Source organism: Nothobranchius furzeri, chromosome 3 (assembly GCF_043380555.1).
Source record: "Nothobranchius furzeri strain GRZ-AD chromosome 3, NfurGRZ-RIMD1, whole genome shotgun sequence".
Lineage (NCBI taxonomy): Eukaryota > Metazoa > Chordata > Actinopteri > Cyprinodontiformes > Nothobranchiidae > Nothobranchius > Nothobranchius furzeri.
The window spans coordinates 82378479-82401968 of record NC_091743.1 but is presented as its reverse complement, the minus strand read 5'-3'; the positions used below and the strand labels follow the sequence as shown (position 1 = coordinate 82401968).

General features: G+C 42.0%; 2 protein-coding genes across 3 annotated transcripts in view; both read left to right on the top strand.

The window, feature by feature from the left end:
• Window positions 1-4268: 4268 nt before the first annotated feature.
• ftcd (formimidoyltransferase cyclodeaminase) lies at window positions 4269-10493 on the top strand. Its single transcript, XM_070549961.1, has 14 exons — window positions 4269-4869; window positions 5212-5395; window positions 5463-5591; window positions 5720-5808; window positions 5880-6059; window positions 6498-6635; window positions 6716-6847; window positions 6918-6979; window positions 7058-7184; window positions 7265-7426; window positions 7971-8014; window positions 8168-8306; window positions 9930-10025; window positions 10102-10493. Exons 1-14 carry the CDS (start codon window positions 4771-4773, stop codon window positions 10183-10185), a joined length of 1665 nt encoding a protein of 554 aa, XP_070406062.1. The 5' UTR covers window positions 4269-4770; the 3' UTR covers window positions 10186-10493.
• Window positions 10494-18276: 7783 nt separating this feature from the next.
• Window positions 18277-23490, top strand: part of LOC107384587 (BCL-6 corepressor) — a 33797-nt gene continuing 28583 nt past the window's right edge. For both annotated transcript variants that reach the window (XM_015957921.3, XM_015957920.3), the window contains exons 1-2: window positions 18277-18752; window positions 22404-23490. The exon at window positions 22404-23490 is cut by the window's right edge and continues 2045 nt beyond it. In XM_015957921.3, coding sequence (XP_015813407.3) covers window positions 18663-18752; window positions 22404-23490 — 1177 coding nt within the window. In that variant the 5' untranslated portion in view covers window positions 18277-18662. The remainder of the gene's footprint in view (window positions 18753-22403) is intronic.

Below are 23490 nucleotides of genomic sequence, written 5' to 3'. Positions count from 1 at the left end.
TTTACCAACCAAGCAACGGTTCCTTTCAGAATAAAAGCTGAACTCGCTGACCCCAGGAGGGTCCCCATTTTGACGCTGTGAACCACCTGTCGCTTTTTACCTGGAGACAATCCAAGGACTAGTTTGTCGTGCTGTGACGCTGTACCATTGGCTCCAGTACCAGAAGGAAGGTCCGAGGACCTGGCATTCTGGATCCATCGTGGAGGTCTCACTGAGGGTATGTGGATGCGACATAAATGGCGTCTCGTGTGTTTATGACTACAAGTCTCAAACTCTGATCAGTTAGGAGCAAAACATCATCTCCCACTCAGACTTTGTTTCTCCGGATGCGAGGGTGCTGAATTTGACACTCGTTCACACACACCAACCATCTCACACCTCATTCAACAGAACATCCATCATTAGAGAGTTAGTCTTGTTAAATTGTTTAGAATTACTTAGTAATAAATTTCCTTAAACGTTTGAAGGTCTATCTCTCTTCTCTTGTCTCTCAGTTAATACAAAGTGTTATCTAAATTCCCTGCAATAAAAAGATCCAATCTTCTGATTTAAATAACCCAGTGTCCATAAGATGGAATTCATACTCCATATGAATTTTTAATGTCTTATGATCCTTAATTAAATGTAATTAACACTTCATTACAATAAGATGACACTTGTTCTACATGACCCTTAGATGTGATCAGTAGCATGATGACCTAACGAATGTTCTTTGATGGTCACATTAATTTGAGAATGACCTGATTACATGTGAATCTACTTGTTTTCATGTTTGTCAGTCTTTTATTTTGTTTATTTCTTGTTGTTTTCCAGGTATAAATACTTTAGTTGTTCATAATCACACTTAGTTATATTCCTCTGCTTGACCTTTTAAACTAATTAGGGTTCCTCCTCATGCATTTCTTTGTTTCCTGTAATAAAACCATTTCAGACCAAGTACACTTTTATAATTTATGAATTACTTCTTCTGTTTAGAACACATTTTCCCTTCCTGAAACGATTATCATCTTTTCAGACACTTTTAGGGTTATGTGTGTCTAAAAACATCATCTGTTTTTTTTATGTTCACTGTCTCTATGTGATAAATGAGTTTTATTTTCCTTAGACAAATCTGTTGTCCAATTTAATTTGTGGAGTTTTTATTTAGCTGTATTTATCTCCTGTTGACAAATTTTACGAATTGTTTGAGTGACATTGGATGACATTGAACATTGTTGATGTACTCTGAAGCAACCTTACCTTACTGAATCTATGTGAAGTTGAAATATTATTTTTATAACTAGGGCTGGTTTCATTGTTAGTTAACTCCAGTGTTAGAAGCAAAGAGATTAAATTAAGAAGTCAATGGCCGTATTCCCTAATTTAGCTCTGATGATGTGAATATAGGTGAAAGTTTCTGGCACAATGAGAGCAAATGCATAGAGTCTATGATATTATTATTTTGCGATATGAGCTTGGGGATGCTGACAAGCTCACCCTTTTTTCTCAGATGGGTTGATTATTTTTGATTTCATTAGATTACAATTTTTTGCTACAGTTCTTTTACTGCAATTTCTCCTGTTACTTCTAGGTGATGTAAATCACTTTTTGTGTTTATTTTCAATTTCCTTTACACTGATTATGGCTTTTATGTTAGTTGTTTTGTCTTGTTTTGTTTTGTTGTTTTATGCGCACTGTGCTGGATGACTCTGCCCCCTGCTGATGTAAACTGGTAATTGCAAGTTCTTTGGGATGGGTGTTTTTCACATGTTATGTGAGGTCCAGTTTTAACATCGGGTTGACGCAATGCTTGCCGGTATCGGACCTGTTTCATTTATGTTTTGTTTCTGGTGAGCCATGAGTTGTCTCATGCCTCAAGCGGAGGGACGGCTGATAATGATTTCCTCACATTATTACACTGGATGGAAATACTATAAATATTGGATCATAAGTATTTTTGCTGAAAACAATTCAAAATCAACAGTGATCCCCCAGAATTTTCTTGTGCTTTTTCGCCCACAGGTCGTGAAACCAGGAAATTGGGTTCTGATGAAGGTGCTGAAGCAAGACCATTGGGGCAGCCAGAGAAGGTCCATTTGAAGTACTCCTCGTCAATCCCACTGCTGTGAAGATTGCTGAGAGGCCATCTTGGATTCATCTATCCCACAGCAAGCTTATCAACGTCAACCGCTACTAGAGCGGTAACAAAGTCCGGCTGCAAAGGGGTGGGTTACCCTTAGGGTCCACGTCTCAACGCTTGTGAGGATGAAGAGGAAGATAAAGATAAAGATAAAGATCTGCTTCAAGCTTGCTGGTTTCACCACATTGCTAATGTTGGTGCACGTTCATGGCCTGCATTGGGCCGCCTCTCAGCACCTGATGGAACGACTGGGACAGCAACATCTGAGGGGGGTACTAGAACTGGAACTGAAACGATGGACTGGGGTTCCTCCCTGACCGCGCACCTACAGGACAACGTGACCTGCACCCACCTTGGCTGAACACCCCTGGACACAACTACAACAGGACACAGCGACGAAGAGACGCTGGAATAGAGTAACTGCTTCAATCACCTGCACCCAATCTCCAACCTGGTTTCACGGTCAAAGGATCAGAAGGACTTTTCGGGGACAACATCAGCTCCCTGACAACTGGACAACCGCCTCGACACACCATGGAAGGACCCTGACGTCTTCCTATTGAGAAGTTGAACTGTGCGCTCACATCCCAAACTCCATTATTGTACTCCGGACCTGGACTTCAAGTTACTCATCAACGTAAGACTGAAACCATCCTGATCAACGGAAGAAGACTCTGACCTTCCAAACTATTCTCCAACCGGGACTCTCAGTCCACGGACAAGCCCTTTTGATGAAGAACGCCTGGTTTCCCTCAGCTCTGCCATAGTTAGAGCTGCATAAATTAATATTACACCTTCATTTTTTCCTCATTCACAGAAAGAGTTGTCTGCGACTTGAAGTTTAAATTAAATTCATCTGTTGTTTCCACAAATTATACTGATATTTTCTGTGTATTATATGGTTTTGCTAACCCTTCCCAATCTCCTTACAGAAACTCTCATAAGTCGGGGAATTGTGCATCACAGTAAATTCATCACAATGTGTATGAAATAGCTCTCCTTAAGTTTATAATTGTGTTGATTTAGCTGATTCCATTCTCTATCTCTGTGAACTGCTGTAAGATATCATGGTCAGTTGTGTTTGCCTTATCGTGTTTATTACTTTATTTGTTCTTATTATTTTGCTGATTTTTGTGTTACACTTTGTATGGAATGATTCTTTGGACGAAGTAATCAGGATTGAGCTTACAATCCGTAAACGACAAACGAATGCAGCACCTCATGCTGTGTCCTCACTTCATCGTGTTGATTCCGAACCTTTCAAATCTGATCGTAGTGTTTATTACTTTTGTTATTACTTGTTTATATTATTACTATTGTTTTGATGCTTATCATTTTTGTCTTGAGTTGCTTGATTTGTACCCTATTGGTCCTTATGACTACTGAGATGATCACCTTTCCTGGTTTTACCCCTTCCTTATTCCTTGAGTCATGATTGATGTAGCTTTCATAGATAATGGTGTCAAGTTATGGAATTGGATAAAATTCCTTATTATTTTACTTATTTATTATTTTCCTTATTTGTTTTTGTTTTGTTGCTTTCTTTTGTTTGGTTATCCTATTTGGATAAACAGGAGGGAATATGTTATGGAAATTTTATATTTCATTAGTTAATCCTATTCTCAAATGTCCTGAAGCATTCTCACACTCAAGACACACCCACACTGTCCGTCCCATACACACACACATTCTCTCACACAATAGCCTCACTCCCATTCGTATCTATTTGTTTAAATAAACTCTGTGATCAGATGTTCGAGGCATTTAGCCTCGTGCATGTGCCACAGTTATAGCTGGTTGACTTGTCTGCTCATTGTCTCCTTCTCTCTTCACTACAGGAAATGGGTTTATTGATAAACGTATTGATAAAATCCCTAACAGTGTGTGTATTAGTTAGTGGCTGGCAGGCCATCTCGGTCTGCTAGGCAACAGCATTTGTTGCATTTTTCCAACAGGAAGTGGGAGTGGAGTAATACTCTGGCAGAGGGTGACTTGCTCTTTAAAAAATAAATCTCATGAAAATTCACTCTGAGTCATGTTGCTCCACCCACTGAGGGTTCTGACCCGTTTTAGCAGGGTTCTAAAGTTCTGTAGGTTTCTGTTTGAATCAAATGCTTTTTTTTCTATTTTCAGAGGTCAAACACTCAAAGTTCTGTTGACCTTTGGCCTTTTCTCTTAGCTTGAGTCGATCAGAGGTTTTGTTTTGTTCTGGAACAAAGAAAACAAACGTTTTATTGATTTTTTTGTTTAGATTTATCTGCTGTTCAAGGATCAGATCAGCTGATTTCAAACAGTCACGATTTCTGGCTTTTGAGCACAACTGAGACTCGGAGGTTTTGGTATTTCTCAGCTCACAAACGTTCTGTTTGGAACAATCAGGAACTTTGAAGGGAAGAAGATGATGAAGAGGTTTTGTTAGTCAGTCAGCTGTTTTACAAAGATTCTGTCTGCAGCCCAGAGGAGCTGTGGTTTTAAGTTGGTATGAAGAAACTCCTGACCCAGTTCTGAGCATAAAACAAACATTATGGTGAAATGATTCATCTATTTAATTTGTTGGCGGTGCAGCAAGTCTTTAGATGTTCTGGTTCCTCCCAGCCCAGCGGACCTCCCCGTGAGTTAACGATTAACCTGCAGCTGGCTGTCTCTGCGTGATGAAGCTGAACTCTGCTCGTCTTCCTCCAGGCTCTGACAGCACCATGGCTCAGCTCGTGGAGTGTGTTCCAAACTTCTCAGAGGGTCGGAACAAAGAGGTGAGTTCTACCAGAACCTTCTGAAGGCCTCTCAGAACTCTGAGGCCTCCACAGGGCTGCTCTCCCTCGTGTCTGGTCAGACTGGTGTTGGTTCTTAACCGGTTTCAGAACAAACCAGTTTAGCGTTTTATATTCATCAGTTATTCCACGTGTTCCATATCTGACCCGTTTTCTGATCTTAACTCTGATGAATCTGAACCAAATGGGTTTGATTAGTTCTAAAACCTGAATGTTGGACCAGATTCTGGTCTGGAACCCTCCTTGGTCTGTGGAATCATTGACCTCCTGGTGAACGTCAGAATGGACCTTTAAGTTCTGCTCTGGTTCTGTGACCCGTATCAGGTGATTGATGCCGTGGCTACAGCCATCTCTCAGACCCCCAGCTGCAGCCTGCTGGACGTCGACCCCGGGGCCTCCACCAACAGAACTGTCTACACCTTCGTTGGCCCCCCCGAGGCGGTGGTGGAGGGGGCGCTGAGCGCCGCCCGGCGGGCTTTCGACCTCATCGACATGAGCAAACACTCAGGTGGGTCCGGTCTGAGATCTCAGCCCCCAGAGCAAAGCTGTATTTACAAACCCTGTTTCTGCTGCAGGAGAACACCCGCGCACCGGAGCGCTGGACGTCTGTCCCTTTGTCCCCGTCCAAAACGTCAGCATGGACGACTGCGTCCGCTGTGCCAACGAGTTTGGTCGGAGGCTGGCGGAGATGCTGCACGTTCCTGGTGAGAGGAACTTGTCTTAAAATGAACTTTAGTTACGATAACATCAAATAATCTGAAATCACTCATAAAGTAACTATTTTAGATGAAGAAAGATCTAATGAAACCTTGTGGTTCTGTAAACTCTTCAGTGTATCTTTATGGTGAAGCAGCTCAAACCGAAGCCAGGAGGAACCTTCCATCGGTTCGAGCGGGAGAGTACGAAGCTTTACCGGAGAAGGTGAGAAGATTCTTCTCTTTGTTCAGTTTCCTAAAACCAAACATCACAGCTTCTGATTTTGATCCTTTCAGTTGAAACAAGCGGAATGGGCTCCAGACTTTGGCCCCGCTCTCTTCGTACCATCATGGGGCGCCACAGTAACCGGAGCCAGGAAGTTTCTCATCGCCTACAACGTGAACCTGATCAGCACCAAAGAACAGGCTCATCGCATCGCCCTGGACATCCGCGAGCAGGGGCGGGGCAAAGGCCAGGTGCATGCTGGGAGTAGCAGGCTTCGCCGTCTTAGATGTTCACTTAAAACATTCATTTTATTATCTTAGGATGTGTGAACATTCAGATTTTCTTCTTTTTGTTTAAAAATTTGATGAATCTGTAGATTTAAAAAATGCTCTTTGGATGTTTTTCATGTTTTGTGAGATTTCACATAATTTATTTAATTATTCCGTTTTTTCTGCTTGTCTTAAGCTTTCTTTAAAATAATAATTAACTTTTGCTACAATTCCTACTTGAGTATTTATGACTAGTTGAATTTAATTTAATTTAATTTAATTACATAAACTAGTTTATCACAAGTTTCTGTTGGAGGTCATCTCAGGGTCCAGACCTGGTCCTGTACCTGTCATTAACGTCTGATGGGGTCAGAGAGTCTGATCAGCACAAGCGTTTGGTTTCTTCTCTCCTCTGAGCAGCCAGGCCTCCTGAGGAAGGTCCAGGGGATGGGCTGGTACCTGGAGGAGTCAAACCTGGCCCAGGTGTCCACCAACATCCTGGACTTTGAGCTGACGCCGCTCCACGCCGTGTTTGAGGAAACCTGCCGACTGTCTGAGGTCAGAGGTCGTGATTCTGATTTGGCCTGAAACCAAGCGACTGCAGCGGTTTGTGACTGACGGTTTGTTGTTACGTTCAGGAGATGAAGCTGCCGGTTGTCGGCTCTCAGGTTGTCGGTTTGATTCCCCTCAAAGCTCTGCTGGATGCTGCCGACTTCTTCATCAACAGAGACCAACTCTTCATCATCGAAGAGGAGCACAAAGTCCGCTTGGTCAGTCAATTATTTTTTAACATGAGAACAGCTGACCTCGGGGTCGTGACCTTTGTGTGTTTGTTGACAGGTGATCAGTAAACTGGGTCTGGACTCTCTGGGCCCGTTCAACCCACAGGAAAGAATCATAGAGTGAGTTTGAGGTGACAAATGTCCACTTGTGACAGAAAGCAGACTTCTGTTAACAGTGGGCGTGTCTTACCTGTGCAGGTACATGGTGAAGTCCCAGGAAGTGGGCGGGCTCATTTCTCTGTCCCTGCAGCAGTTTGTTCAGAGTGTTTCTGCTCGGACTGCCGCTCCAGGAGGAGGTTCTGTTTCTGCTGCCATCGCTGCTCTGGTCAGTTTACAGGTTCATCACCAGAGTGACACATCTTCATACCGGAGCATCTTTGTCTTCATCACATGTTTCACCTGTAGGGGGCAGCGCTGGGTGCCATGGTGGGGCAGATGACGTATGGAAAGAGGCAGTTTGAGAACCTGGATGGTGTGATGAGGAGGCTGATCCCTCCGTTCCATCAGGCTGCAAACGAGCTGCTGCAGATGGTCGATGCTGACGCCTCTGCCTTCAGCAGCTACATGGTGAGAAGCTGAACACCTGGAGACCTAGACACCTGGAGACCTAGACATCTGGAGACAGAAACACCTGGAGACCTAGGCATCTGGAGACAGAAACACCTGGAGACCTAGGCATCTGTAGACAGAAACACCTGGAGACCTAGACATCTGGAGACCTAGACATCTGGAGACAGAAACACCTGGAGACCTAGACATCTGGAGACCTAAACACCTGGAGACCTAGGCATCTGGAGACCTAGACACCTGGAGACCTAGACACTTGGAGACCTAGACATCTGGAGACCTAGACACCTGGAGACCTAGACACCTGGAGACCTAGACACCTGGAGACCTAGACATCTGGAGACAGAAACACCTGGAGACCTAGGCATCTGGAGACCTAGACATCTGGAGACATACACTAAAGAGCTGGAGACCTAAGACCTAAAATATCTGGAGACCTAAAACACTTGGAGACCTAGACATCTGGAGACTAAAACACATGTCGATCCAGCTGGGGGGTGCACCTGTTCTAGCTAAGTTAATGTATGTCTTTGTTCTATTGCAGGCAGCTCTGAAGTTGCCAAAAAGCTCCTCAGAAGAAATTGAAAGGTGAATATTTGAGACCTCCAGTCCAGCAGGAGGAACCACCTCCTGCAGATCAGCAGTGGAAAGAAATCCCATAACCTTCTCAGAAGAACTCATTAGACGCTGTTTAAGGGCCTGAAAGTTCTTCCTGATTTAAAATCCAATTGTTATTTTTAGAAGAGAAGCAGCGATGCAGGAGGGTCTGAAGCAGGCTGTCAGAATTCCTCTGGCCCTGGCTGAAAGGGTCAGTGTCCTCTGGCCCACTCTTAAAGAGATAGTTACCTATGGAAACATCAGCTGCAAGTCTGATGCTCAGGTGAGAGCTGGACCTTCAGAGCGAACTCTTAGAACCCGTTTCCACTAATCAAGAAACAGTCGGTTCTTTCAAAGAAACACTCAGTTTTCCACTGGAACCAAAATTGGTAGAAAGAGCTGACACAGGATCTAGTCGGTGCTACGTCATTACATCATCCAAAGCATTAAAACACTACTATTTACGCCCACATGGGGACTAGAAAACATCAAGTCAGCAAACAGAGGCCCAATCCCAATACTGGCACTTCCACCCTTGTGCACTTCAATCGCGCAATCCAGTCCAGGGGTGAGAATGCGTAGGGTGTCCCAAGTCACAAGTGCAGAGGGTGACCACGACCCTTTTGCATCCTTGAGTGGCACTTTGCCCGAAGTGCGCATCGAGGCGAAGTTCTTCTTCTCCTTCATCATCGATGCAGATTTCAGGCAAGGGTATTACCTATAATCCATTGCTGCGTTGGACTTCTGAGAAGAAGTTGGAACAATGGCTCAAGTGCCTTTTCTGAAAATATTTATTTTCAAATGAAAGACGTTCATTTTAGGATAATCAATGATATTTATTCATGCTCTGAATGTTTTAGATTAAAAATCAATACGGACAGAAATTAATTTCAATGTAGTCAAATAATTGATATTTTGAAAGTTGTTGAGATTTTTTTTAAAGTAGCACAAACAGCAACTGGCATCCCAGCATGCATCATGGTCGATGATGATCGCCACACTTGAGTACTACACAAACAAAGCCTTACTGCACACTTCCTCTAAGTGCACTTCACAGAAGGATGCAGTGCGAGCATTAGGATTGGGCCAGAGAGAGAGAGAGAGAGAGAGAGAGAGAGAGAGAGAGAGAGATTTACAATGGAGACACTCACACCCTTACAAGTAGTGCTTTTGTGCTTCCATGCTCTCCTGGAGTTGCAAAGATGTGTGTAGGTCCATGGACGTAATTTTCACTTTAGAAGTGTGTGTGTGTGTGTGTGTGTGGGGGGGGGGGGGGGGGATATCTTTACAGCATGTTCTAACAGGAAACAGGCTTCAACACAAACAGTTGTTTTCTGCTTGGTCCTAGAGCTCAACTAGTGTCACTTTAATATAGCGTATTAAATGGTAAAAAGTGCAGGGGTCAAAACTTGACTTTGGAAAAAGTGTGTGTGTGTGTGTGTGTGGGAGGGGGGCATGTCCCCCCTGTCCCCCCCCCCCCAAATTATGTCCATGTGTAGGTCACATGATCTTGGTGCTTATTCAGCGTCTAATTACAAGGCACATATTTGCACAGAACACTGAAAAAGGATCTTCATGCTTTTAGTCTTTTTAGCTTTCATAATCCCACCCCCACACCTTGTGTCACCATGTGGGCGGGACAGTAAGCACCAGCTGTGGCCCAGTTAAGAGTTAGCGCTTGGTTCAGTGCTGGTTTGGAATCAAGGCACGTTGGTGGTGAAAAACCAAAGAAGCGATGCTTACTCAGGCTCTTGCACTAAACTAGCTCAGGAAACAGTAACCAGTGGAAAGGGAGTGTTAGAGTCTCTGGGAGAAAATTTCATTTACTCTGAGAAACTATACTCTAACCCCTAACCCTGGAAGTTTTCAATAAAACCTGAAATCCAGTTTGGTTTGGTGTTTTCAGGTTGCAGCTAAAGCTCTGGAGACGGCGGTTTTCGGAGCGTACTTCAACGTCACGATCAACCTGAAAGATGTCACAGACGAAAGCTTCAAACTGGCTGTGAGTTTGTCTAAACGCTCATTGAGTCCGGCGTTTTATCTGATGTGTTTGTAAATCTTTTGTTCCTATGCTTCAGACACAAAGAAGAGTTTCTGAGCTGCTGCAGGAGGCAGAAGCTGGTTTGAGCCACGTCCTCCGTGCTGCTGAGAAGAGAAGCTAAGGTTTGTTCAGGTTTAGACTGAACTCACCACCATGAGCCACTTCCACATTTACATGTGATCAGTTTAGTAAAGATGCATTCAGACAGGAAGTATCAGGGTGTTTTTCAGCTTAAGGGTGGGTCATCACCAGGGGGTCAGCGTGCATCACGTTTAAGTTTCTACACCAGATTTCTGAGAAAAATTATCTCAGATTCATGCAAGAAATAAAACAGTTACAGATGAAGTCCTCTGTAGGTCAAATCATTAAAAAGCACCTAATTTTCTAATAAAAACACAATAAAATGACTAAACGTCAAATGGCTCCTGATTCTGTCTCCTGTCATTAATCTGTTCAATTTCTAGGAGTCCGAATGTGATCGACTGATTAGTTTTGTTCATTTAAATGATTTCTGTTTACTAAAATGAGATTCAACATCAATTTATCTAAAACAACAACCTGGGAATGTCAACAGGAGAGCAGCTGCTGAAGGTTAGAAACAACCCATTTTAACACATATGTTCCTCTGCTGCCCTCTGGTGGTGTTTGGGTATAACTACATGTTTAAAATCAGAAGTAAAATGACACAAATCTGTTTAAGTATGATTTATTACAGTGGGCATGGAAAGTATACAGACCCCCATCAATGTTTCACTCTTTGTTATATTGACGTCATTTGCTAAAATCAATTATTTTTTTCTCATTAATGAACACACAGACCTCCATGTTGACAGAAAAACAGAATTTTTGAAATTTCTGCAGATTCATTAAAAAAAGAAAAACTGAAATATTACAAGGCCCTAAGTATTCAGACCCTTTGCTCAGTAGAAGAATCTCTTTGAGCTAATACAGCAATGAGTCTTCTTGATAAAGATGTAACAAGTTCCTTACACCTGGATTTGGGGATCCTCTGGCATTCCTCCTTGCAGATCCTCTCCAGTTCTGTCAGGTTGGATGGTGAACGTTGGTGGACAGCCTTTTTTAGGTCTCTTCAGAGATGTTCAATTGGGTTTAAGTCAGGGCTCTGGCTGGGCCATTCAATAACCATCACAGAGTTGCTGTGAAGCCTCTACTTCATTATTTTAGCTCTGTGCTTAGGGTCATAGTCATGCTGGAAGGTAAACCTTCAGCCCAGTCTGAGGTCCTGATCACTCTGGAGAAGGTTCTTGTCCAGGATATCCCTGTACTTGGCCGTATTCATCGTTCCCTCGATTGCAACCGGTCATCCTGTCCCTGCAGGTCCGTTCATTTTCTCTCTGGTAAGTTCTGTCTGTATTTGAGCACAACGTGTGGACACGCTGGCGCTGTCCCCACTGCAGAGCTCGTCATGTATCTTAATTCCTGTTAAATGTACTTCCTGAATGAGTGACCTTTTCAGGCTAAAATAACAAAATGACAAATGCAGACAGAAGGACAACTTCTTTCTTCTTTTATAATGCATTGCATCACCACCTGGTATCAGAACAGGACTCGGTATTGGAAGATAATCCAAAATCAAACAACTTGGACTCGGATCGGGGGCAACAATGTGGTTGTAACATCTCTAGATATAAGTCAGCTTTAAAAACTAAAACTATTATTTATGAACTAACATTAACACTAATGACACTATATGATATATTTTTATTATGTTGTTTGAACCCAAGTTTCTCATTATCTGAATTTTCTAACTTGTTGGATTGCTCTATAAGTGCCCCCCCCCCCCCCATTTTTTTTTTTTTTTTACTTTGAGCACCCGCCCCGTCAAAGGTCTCTGCACGGCCCTGCTTTAGAGTAGATCCTTTTTATGTTACATTTTAGTGTTTGAGCCTGTTTTGGTTAAATGTTTTTTGTTCCATGGCGGTTTCTTTTCTAGAGTAAAAAAAAAGGAGAAAATAAAATAAAACCTTTGTTAATTTTCCTTTGTGTCACACGTCCTCCATGGCCCCCTAGACACCTGGGTTGTAACACTAAGCAAAACCAAGAAAATGGGTTTACAAGATTCTCCACATGACAACTTGTAAATCTACAACCTTCAGGTCTACCAGATGTAGGAGCTAGTGGCAATATTGTCCTGTACCCGGCTCAAACAATACCTAAGCATGGGAACTACAAGCTTGTCTTCCACAGCTGGTTTACAAGTGTGCTCCGGCTGGAACGAGTGACTCCGCAAGGTGGTTAGTGGTTACAGACTGCAGGCATCAACTTGACCTGTGATGCTTATCTGAAGAGAGCAGGGTCTTTTACAGAGAAGATAGCCATGGTGGAGCAAACACCTTGCATGTTTTGAAGTGGAATGACAACCATTCAGTGACCCTTCTGACCACACTGGAGCCCAGCCTAAAACACAGAGGTTGACAGGTGGGATTGCAACCAGGAGATGATCACAAGTGTCCCATGCCCTGTTGTAGTATGTAGGTTGATTAGATCTGCTGGACTCCCTCATTAAAACGTAACGAAACAAAACCAGAGTAAAAAAGTGGTGCCACAAAAAAACGATTCCACTTCCTGGATGTGATTATCATGATCACCTGGCTACGGTACCATGGAGATCAAGAAGGTACTGGAATCAGAAAGAAGCAACAGTTCAGGTTGTATATTATTAAATCACACATGTCTGAAGAACTTTGCAAAACCTGGAGCAGAAGAAAAGTTGCCCCAGCACATCCAACTCAATCACTGGCGAGAACAAAGTGAAAAGGGCTGAAGGAGTAGCTCTAAATGGGAGGGTGCATCTGGAGGTTAATGGCAAAACAGATGATGAGATGCAAAATACCAAAACACAGGTGCACCAAAAATCAATCACTCATTTGGTTGGAGGCAACACATTTATTGGTGAAACTGAAGTGTTTATTTTACGTTTGATTTGTTAGGAATGTAGCGTCATGAATGGCCTCTAATTTGTGACAAAGGTCACACTTTCCCAGCTGGGTCAAGCTGGGTTGAGCCGTAACTTTTGCTCCACAGATTACCCGCCAGGAGCCGTGATGTCTGCTGAACAACATTTTTATCTGCTGCTGTTCCGTCCCGAGATGAAGGACACTTCAAGATTCTACAATAATAATTTTAAATAATAATTTAATAAACTCTTTGACTTTATTACTGTTTAATACAATCATCATAAATAATCATCTTGGTTCAGTATAAATGTGTTTTAATTTCTGGAATGACTTATCATGCTTCGTGTAATAATAATAATAATTATTATGATAATCGAGTAATGTGTGTTCATGAAAACCAGAAGGTCATTTGCGTTTAACCACCTCATGCAGAGGGTGAATCCAGGGTAAAGGGTAAACCACCTCACATGTCTTTACTTCATGACAACAAGCTTTCTGACGCTGAGAGGGCGTGTTCTGAGGTTTTGTTAAAACCAAATCTCCGCAGCTGAAAGTTCAGCTATTGAACCATACCAGGAGACGAGGGACGGCCGCCCAAGTCTCTACTAAGCAGTGGCGGCTGGTGAAAAATATTTTTGGTGGGGCTGTACTATTTTTTTTAAACAAACTTGTGCTTTCTGAGCTTTGTGCACAACTTCACTATTTCCTGAATTAAGCACAGCTCTTTTATTTCCTGTCTTACATCATTGGACAAACTGATTAATCCAGGTGTGTCTGACTATTGGCAAACTGCCTTGCGGACCAAGGTTGAAAAATACTGCATTAAATTGCACAGAAAATAACACGACCATAAATGGTAAATAGGCAATGCAAGAGGCAAGTAACAAAAACATTTTGTTTAATTTCAACATTTGAGTGAACACGAAAAATTATGAGCAGGTCACTGTTACAGTAATGGTAGTAAACACTACTTAGACAAAATGCCAGAAATTTACACTGTTAGGACTTATGGAAAGTGGAAACACTTTCATAGGAAATAATGTCATCAGTATCCTCTTACAAATGTCATATTTCCCACTTCCCAAGCTGGGAAATTTGTTTGCTGCAGCAGAAGTGTAACAAATAAAATGGAATCAGATTGATGTATGTACAAATTTTCTTGAAATACACATTTACATGATTAAATATGTAAAATAGGTATGTGTGTTGAAATTAGTTTTTACAGTTATTGCACATTAAACAATGTACATGTTATTAAACAAATGTCCCAGTTTGTGGGACAACCAAGGATTTCTGATTCTAATTGTCTTGTTTACAGAAATGTAATGTACAGCTTACCTCTGCACCCAGCTGCTGTTCTCCCTGTCCAAACGTCCTCCGTTTCTTTGTTGGCTGCTACACTGATGCGTTGCATTCCTCAGTCAGAGAATGAATGGAGTCCCCAATGAGACACAAGTTCCACATCCACCTTCTGTGGATCCCAGCCGTTTTGAATAACAAACACAGAAAGCAAAATAACGCATTAGCGTGATTGCATCCAGCTAACCACTGCTTCCTGGTGTACCAATTTTGGGAGAAGCGTCGTGTGTACAGTTTACCCTTCTCCTTGTCCTGCTGGCTTATCTTTACGTCGGGCTGATCTGGTCCAAGCTCTTTGACATTAAGTTTTTCCACCATAGTTCTCCTCTCGAACGGATACTGGAGGAGACCGAACTGAATTCAGTGGCTGCTGAGATCCGGTATCCATGTTGTAGGCGCACTGTCTACGTCTGCGTCACGACCGTCAAAACGTGCTGGAGTCGAGACTCTCCGAGTTCTACCGAACATCAACGAAAGCCTTGGCGGTAGCTCTATCGCCCATCATGCTTCTGAAACGTTCTGAAACAACGTTGACGCTGATTGGATACATTCCCATTCCTACCCTTTGATTTTCTTGTCAGCAATTGGACAACTGGTCCCGTCCTGTTTGGGCGATTGAAAAACAGCACACAGCCTCCACCGCTCGGCAGAGACCGGCAGAGATCGGCAGAGATCGGCAGAGACCGGCAGAGACCAATATAGATATATATACATATATGATTTATTTTTGTTACAAAACACACAATTAACTTAGAATATGTGATTATTGTTAATTTTCTTTATTTATTTTTTTAAATAAAAATTAAAAACACAGGGGAAACTGGGAGGGCGGCGCCCTATCGCCCTCTACTGGCCAGCCGCCACTGCTACTAAGCATTCTGTCACGCCGACAGACTTGCTTCGAATAAACGCACCTGTAACCAGCTGACGCAAAAACTCCTTCAGAGTTAAGCCAGACGCTCGACACTGTGTACCCACGACAACTCTGGACCAGAGAGTTGGTTCCACTCGGGTCTTCTCTACCGGACCGAGTACCCTGAGGCTGACAACATCCTCCTTTGACCTCCGGATCCACACAGAGGGTCGTCTGGTGGGTGAGGTAGCACACAGATGGTGTCCGATGCTGTTTTCTCTAGAAGCAACTGAGTTAGCTGCAAAAAAACTTTCCATCCAGAACGCGCTTCTCTCTCTGAAGGAAACCTTCTGAGATTCATTCATGCATCCCAAACCTCACATTCCACCTTAGTTTTCCATCCAGACACAGGTTTGTTTAATTACAAGTTTTAATATCAAGCTGTTTCAAATTGTCAAACTGTCATTTCAAATTGTCATTTTTAAAAGTGTTAGTAATAAATTCTTAACTTTCAAAAACCTGACTCTTCTTTGAAATGAAACACAGAATGGTGTATATTTTGGTTATTGAATAAGCAAAGATTCCTAACTTCTGATTCAATAAATAAACTTTTGCTATTAAATTTAATTATCTTAAACCTTAATCTTTGGATTAAAATATAGACCAAGACAGTTAGTGTATGAACTTCTATCGACTGCATTAATATCCTATGTTCATATGCCAATGTCCGATCTTTTCTCAGGATCTAAGCAAACTGAAGCAAACAGTGTTAAATCCTAGTATGTAGTAACCACGCTACATAATTGGCCGAGCCAGCCCATTCTTTTTCAGATTCCTGGATCTAAATAAACTCGTAAGGCTTGTAAACCACTGATGTGTCGCATGAAGAAAACTTTGGGGTTTTAGAACTCTTGTAGCACAGCGTTGTCCCGCGGCAACTAACTTAGTCCTGGAGGGTGGGGGTCCAAGTTTATGATGGATGTATTTTCAGGGACAGCCAAGATCCCAATGGGGTGAAATATGTTTTCAGCCAAAAAAAAACAATAAGTCATGCAGTAGAGAACCATCCCACCTAAACCACCTTGGATCAGAAATGATTCAAACACAGGTTCTAGATAATTAGGGCTCTCTAAGACTTTTATGCTCATTAAACAAAATTTAAGCACTTGCTGGGTTCAGGCCTGATGATGTAGATTTATTACTTTATTAATTTTTGTCATCATGGAAGCATCTGAGTAGACCTATAATAAAATAAATCTAATATTTCAGTTGGGGTTCAGAAAATTAGAAAATAAAAGCTGACGTGTTAAAAAATGAATGATCTATTTTGTTTATACAGCAGGAGCTCTTGGTGTACACAAGATTATACACAGAAAATATTAAAAGGTGTTTTTTTGAATCTTTGTTCATTTTATTTTTTAAAGCTACAGTTTAAAGGGACATTCCAATCCAAAGTAAAATTTAATCTGTTGTAATATTCCCCAGAGTTAGATAAGTAGGAAAAACTATTTGTAACCAGCTCAGCCATTCACCTGATCCGGCAGCACTCTTAGCTTTAGCTTAGAATAAAACAATGGAAGTGAATGGTACCAACTAGCCTTGTGTGTGAAAAAGTCATTAAAATAACTCAACAGTGAATCTGAATCTGCTCGTTGACCTCAATAATCAGACTGACTGCTAGTGAGAATAATAAGTAACACAAAGAAATCACGGGCGCCATTTTAGATATGGGACTACTTTAGACAAAGCATGGCTGTAAGCTTCCACTTTAAGACAGCCTGTGATTCCTTTGTGTTACTGTTTTCACTTGCAGTTTGTATGAATATTTATCTCAGAACCAAAATAACCACAAAAAACAGCTGATGAGAAGTTATGTCACTGTTTCTAAGTGACAAACTTTAAAGGATGAATATGGAACGCAGACACTGTCGAACACACTGGCGAACTCTGGTGTTCAGAGGTGGTATTGCAACAACAGGCCGTTGGGGTGTTGTTTCACTGCTGACACATTCCAGCACCGGACTAATTTCTACTAATACGTGTATTTTACAACATAGTTTACCGTTAGAACATCTTCTGGGCTCACAATCAGCTGCTTGACTTGTCAAGTTTGCCATTTGACACAGATCCAACCTTGCCTCACTGAGTGGACGTTTAAGTGCTACGGTGCCCTTTAGTGGCTGTTATAAGTAAACAAAAACAAAGTTGTGCCCCACAGAATAAAAACGTGATTATTTTTCTTTTTAAATACAGCTTTTAAAGGAGCAACTGTACATCCATTCTGCACCCCTCTGAATGCCCCATGGAGGTATATAGTTTTTAATATCGCTTTTTATTAAAATGTTCCATATTCTAACTTTAATCTAAGCTCCAGAGATTCTGCTTCAGATGTTTCCATAAAAAAGCCATAGATTTAAAATTAACTTTCAAATGAATAAAGGAATTAAGCAAAAGTTTGGTTTTCAATCAAATCTTTGTTTTCCCACCTTATTAGGATGAAAATGTCTCATTGTAATTTCAAAATAAAAGCATAAAATAGATTTAAACAACTGGAGTGAGAGGTTACTGTAAGATATGCAGCAACATTGTGATTCTTCTTTATCATTGATGTCCAACCCTGTCCTCCTGGGCCACCGTCCTGCATGTTCTAGAGGTCTCTAAGCTTCTACACCTGATTTAGGTAGGTGTCAACCAGCTTTCTGCAAAGCTGCTAAACAGCATCTTTATGTTTGTTCTGTGTTGGTTGCTCATTTAATTTAGTTTGATTCTATAAACAGAGTAATAGAACAAAACGGTTAAAATCCCTTTTAGTCTGTGTATAGATCCAGCAATAGAACTAAACATCATGGTGAATAGTGGGCCTTGGGGGGCAGGAATTGAAACTAAATGTTCACAGAAAATTGTTTTGGTTCCAGTAAAGATTAAACTGTGATTAAATGCTTTAAGAACGAGATTTCTTAAAATCAGACGAAAAACAATAAAAGTTGTGGAAAATCAATCATTAAAATGGAAAATACTTTCAATTTATTTTGAAAGGCTTTAATCGGAAACGCGGCTGATCACCCCGTTTTTTGATCATGAAGCGCACGCGCGTGTATGTGCGTGTGCGTGAGAGAGGGAGCGTGGAGAATAGGACGAGCCGAGAAAAAGGACAGCCCTGTGTAAGCACCGAGAAGGATAAAACAAAATCTGCGCGCGCACATCTCTAACGATTGTTCCCGCATGAATGTAATCTGCGTGTCTTTTTTTACGTGGTCAGATTGACCTGCTTCGCGTCTGACGAGACTCTGCGACCGCACGTGCACTCTCCTGCTTATAGTTGTCAGAGAAGTGCACGCGCTGCGCAGGTAACTCGTCTTCCTTTGTGTTCCCATGGCGGAGTTCACGCAACGGAAACAAGTCTGCTGAAAGCGCGAACGTGGCCATGCACCCACGGGCACGCGCCCACGGCGGCTCTGTGATGGATTTATGGGTTTATTTACGTTTCTCTCCGGATGGAATTTAAACCTGGAAGATTTCCCGTTAAAGCTGGATTTAACGCCACAGAAGAAGAAACAGGTGAGTAAAAATCTATATTTTGATCAAATCTAAATATTAAATACAATAATCTAAACTTGGTAGCTTAATTTCTTTTTGGAATATTTGTGCTGATAAAAACCAATAGTCAGCCATAACATTATGACCAAGTGGAGGTGGTGTGGGATGTTGGAAGCATCGAGGAAAACAGATGTTTTTAGACCATTCCACCAGCTTCCTGCAGATCTTGAGGACCTTTCTATTCTAAAACTCTAGCAGCAGCGTGTCTCCTGAATATGAAACACCAGTCAACCTCTGTGTTTCTGCATCCCCCAGATCACCATGATGCTGCCACCTCCGTGCTTCCCACTGGGATGGGATTAGATCTCTTGTCTAACGTCAGCATCAGCACCTATTATGTTATAAAGTTAGGAACTAACTTAGAAAGCCACAAATCTCATTACTAATGAAACACAGGAGGATAACTTGGTGTAGTCCTGTTTAAGTCGGCCTGATGTGAATAAACAATCTGAGCTCCAGAATGAACTTAGGCTACATCTACATCAGATTTATGGACAATCTTTTAGTTTTTGTGTTTAGTTAAAAACAAAATCTGAATCCTTGACAAAAATAAATGCTGTCAAAATACAGTGGTCAGCATAAATGAGTATGCCCCCTTTAAAAAGTATGAATTTAACCAGTAGTTCAATGAACAAAATAACAATTTCTATAATTTTCCCAAGACTGGGTTTTATTGAACACCTGTTTAACTCCATAACGTGAAATTCAATTCAGTTTATTTATATAGCGCCAAATCACAACAGGAGTCGTCTTAATGAACTTCACATAGTAAACATTCCAATACAGTTTAGTTTATTAAGCCAATCAGTAAAAAGTTTCCTATATAAGGAACCCAGCAGGTTGCATCGAGTCACTGAATCTTTACAGCAATCCTCATACTAAGCAAGCATGTAGTGACAGTGGAGAGGAAAACTCCCTTTTAACAGGAAGAAACCTCCAGAGGATCCTGGCTCAGCATAAGCAGCCATCCACCACGACTCACTGAGCATCAAGAAGACAGAGCAGACACGCACACACTTACCATACCATACCATACCATACCATACCATACCAACTTTATTTATTAAGCACATTTAAAAATGGCATGGCAGTCAACCAAAGTGCTGTACAGATAAAAAGTAAAACACAACATAAAAACAAAAACACAATCAATAATAAACGTACACAACAAAGCAGTAAAATCACAGTCAATAAAAGAATACATAATAAAAATAATTAATAAAAGTCAAGGTTTTAAAAATGCCTGGTCGTAAAAGTGGGCCTTACAGCAGTGACTTGAAGCGGGGGAGGGATGGTGCCAGCATCACTGAGAGACGAAGAGCATTCCAGAGGGACGGAGCAGCGTAGACAAAAGCCCGCTGCCTTGGTGGTAATGATGCTGGATGGAGAGTGATGCTAAACTTGTTGCATCAGAATTCCCAACAGGTGTTCGTTTGGGTTCAGATCAGGAGACATACTTGGTCATTCAGTCATCTTCACCCATTCTTCAGAAATGCAGCAGTAGCTTTAGATGTGTGTTTTGAATTATTGTTGTGTTGGAAAAGTGCACAACGACCAAGTGCGTGGAGTGATGGCAGCAACTTCTCCTTCAATATAGAGCAGTACATTGTTGAGTTCATGATACCATCCAGCACACATGCAGTCTCACATAAGGACACCTCCACCACCATGCTTCACTGTAGGCATCATTCTCTTCCTCTGGCTCCTGGAGAGTACAGACACTTTTTTCCTCCTCTTCTCCCTATCTTATCCCAAGGCTCTTCGTCTGTCTCTTGTTTGTACGGCGCTTCTGCATTTTTCTGGAAAACTGGAAACTGAAATTACTAAAATGGACCTGGTCAGTTGGTCTTTCAACGCGATTGACAAATTTTTTTTCAACGATGAGAATGGAGTAGCATTTCTATTCAAGGCAAAATGCCCATAGGCCAGGCCAAAACAAAGTTGCGTTTATATTTCAGGTCAAAACGCCCAAAAACCAATTTTACCTCTTAGTTATCACATCGGTACACTTTCTCATTTATCATTTATAACTTTATCACACCAGGGTAGCGTTTATACTTCGGCAAAAACACCCAAAGAACCAAGCCAATACAGCATTCCCGGAATCTGTTTATCTTTCTCTCCCCCGCTCTAGTGCATTATTGTAACCATACCAAAACAGCACTCCAGGAATCTGTTCTACAAGTCCCTTCCGGCGAACCAACCAATTTTACCCCTGGTCACCTAGGATTTTCTCTCGGTACCACAAGACAAAACGACAAGAAACAAACTTGTCTCACCAAATCTCTTCACTCCAAAGTCAAAGTCTAAGTCAGTTTTATTATCAATTCTACCACATGTACAAGACATACAGAGAAATGAAATTATGTTACTCTCAAACTCTCGCTAAAGAACGGGGGAGAGAGAGAAGCCGCTGCGTGTGCATGCGCCGCCAGGGCTTGAGCTCGTGGATCCGCATTCCTCCTAGCGACGTCAAGACCTCACCTACCCCCCAGCAAATCTCAGCGCTGGAGGAGATTTAGGTTGTCAACCTTTCTCCGGCATTGGTCCTTGGCGCCGCGAGGTGATGGGACTCTGGCTCGAAGGACCAAATAATGTCATGGATTTTGTCAATATGTTTATCAATAACCCATTTCCTGTAGTCAAAGAGAAAAAGGAGACAATGAACAGACAAGTCTAACAGTTATGACTGTGGCACAATGCATGAGGCAAAATGCCCCGAACATCTGGTCACAGAGTTTATTTAGACCAAGAGATAAGAAAGGAATGAAAGTGAGTGAGAGAGAGAGAGAGAGAGAGAGAGAGAGAGAGAGAGAGAGAGAGAGAGAGAGAGAGAGAGAGAGAGAGAGGGAAGTAGGGTTGTCACGATACAAAAATTTCTAACTCGATTCAATACTGGAAAAAAACTCGATACTCGATTTCGATACTATTTAAAAACACCAATTTATTGAACAAGTTTATTCACAAAATAACATTCCTCAGTTTATATTGCAAAAATTAAATGTTAAGAATTAAGTGTGTAAAGTGCTTAAACCTTTCAAGTATCAGCATATTTTAAAACGTGCATACAAAAACTGGCGAAAGTTAACACTTTAAATCATGAATTGTCTCACTATATACACTATTTGCAGAGTGATGTTTTGCTGCTTAAACTCTGTTTAAGGTGCATTTTTGTCATAAGATGTAATGCCATATGTTTTGTTCTGTACTTTTGAACAACTCTGTTGGTCAATAAAGGGAGAAAACGAATTTCTCCACAGTAGGACAAAGGTACATCTACCGGTAATCTTAATAAAAACAGATTGGCGCACGGCAGTGACGTCATTAAAAGCGCCGGTTAGATTAGCCGCGGCTAGTCTGTTTACGCCTAGAAATCCCAGACTCGCTCCAAACAAACAGGGGAATCATGTTAATGATTCCTAACAAAGCCTTTCAACATTGAGATGTTTTGGAGCAGATAATGACTCTAAACTGTACTGTATTGGTTGGTATTCTTGAACTTGAACATCCCGTTCATGTTACTTTGTTCGTTTTAAAGGTTACGTAAAATTGACCTGGTGTTATTACAGATTATAAAGAGTGCAGGACTTAGTTTGACTTTCCCTGTTCCAGGTGGATGCCGGCACCACTCATACGATGAACCCAATAGCTGCTCTCAGTATTGATCGTAACTCTTTGGTAGAGGAAAGCCTTCGACTGCCGGAGGGGATTTTCTACCCTGGCATTCACCCTCTTTCTGCACAAAAGTCCCAGGTGCCTGGCACCTCTCTTCGCCTTGGTTATGATCTCTTGTACAAGTCTGATGTGCCCCTTTTGGAAGGCCAGAAAACTGTAAACGGCAATGCTGAATTCCATAAAATCCTACCTCCAAGTCTGCAGAAACCTCAGCTTGTTCTTGATGGAGAAGATGATAATCTGGGATTGAACCGTCGAGCTGTACCCGTAGACAAGCAGCCAGAACTAGGCTTGGATGGGCCTAGTAAGTTTCTAAAACTACCCTGGATCAGCCCCTATGGAGATACTTCTGTGTACCCTGTTCCGGACATGGCGTACAAGGCTTCGTTCTTATCCCAGCAGTCATCCCTCATTCAGCAGCAGTCGGGGTACCAATCCTTGTGTGCCACAGGAAGTTCTGCTCCTGGAGATGAAATAATGTTTCACATCCCTCCTTATGCTCATATTGCCTCCTCCTTTCGCCCTCAAATCAGGATGTCTACAGACAATACAGCCCCTGCTGTGCATACACCCCTGTCCCACAGCCAAGACAAGGCCTTGCAAGGCCTTACACCACAGTTACATCAAGAACATTCAGCCTTTAGCATCAATACTCACATCCAACAAGAGCCTCCAGTTCAAATTTTAAACTATACTGAGCAACATGTTGAAAGTAGCAGCAGTGGAGGAAATACAAGTCAGTCCAGTTCAACTAAGACTTTCAGCAGGGGTGCTCATGCTACCTCAACTTCAGTTTCTCAATGCCCAGTTCTTCCACCACAGTCCTTCAGCAATACCACTGCAGACCTTCAGAGGCCTCTTTACAAGAGTGCCACTTCATCATCACCTTCAATATCTCATTCTTTCTATTTGAACTCAAAGAACACCTCTTCCACCCGCTCAGGGAACGACAAAACCAAAGATGCCAGCTCAGATGTTCGCAAGGCAGATGCAGCTGTACTATTGAACAGAGCTGATACCCAGA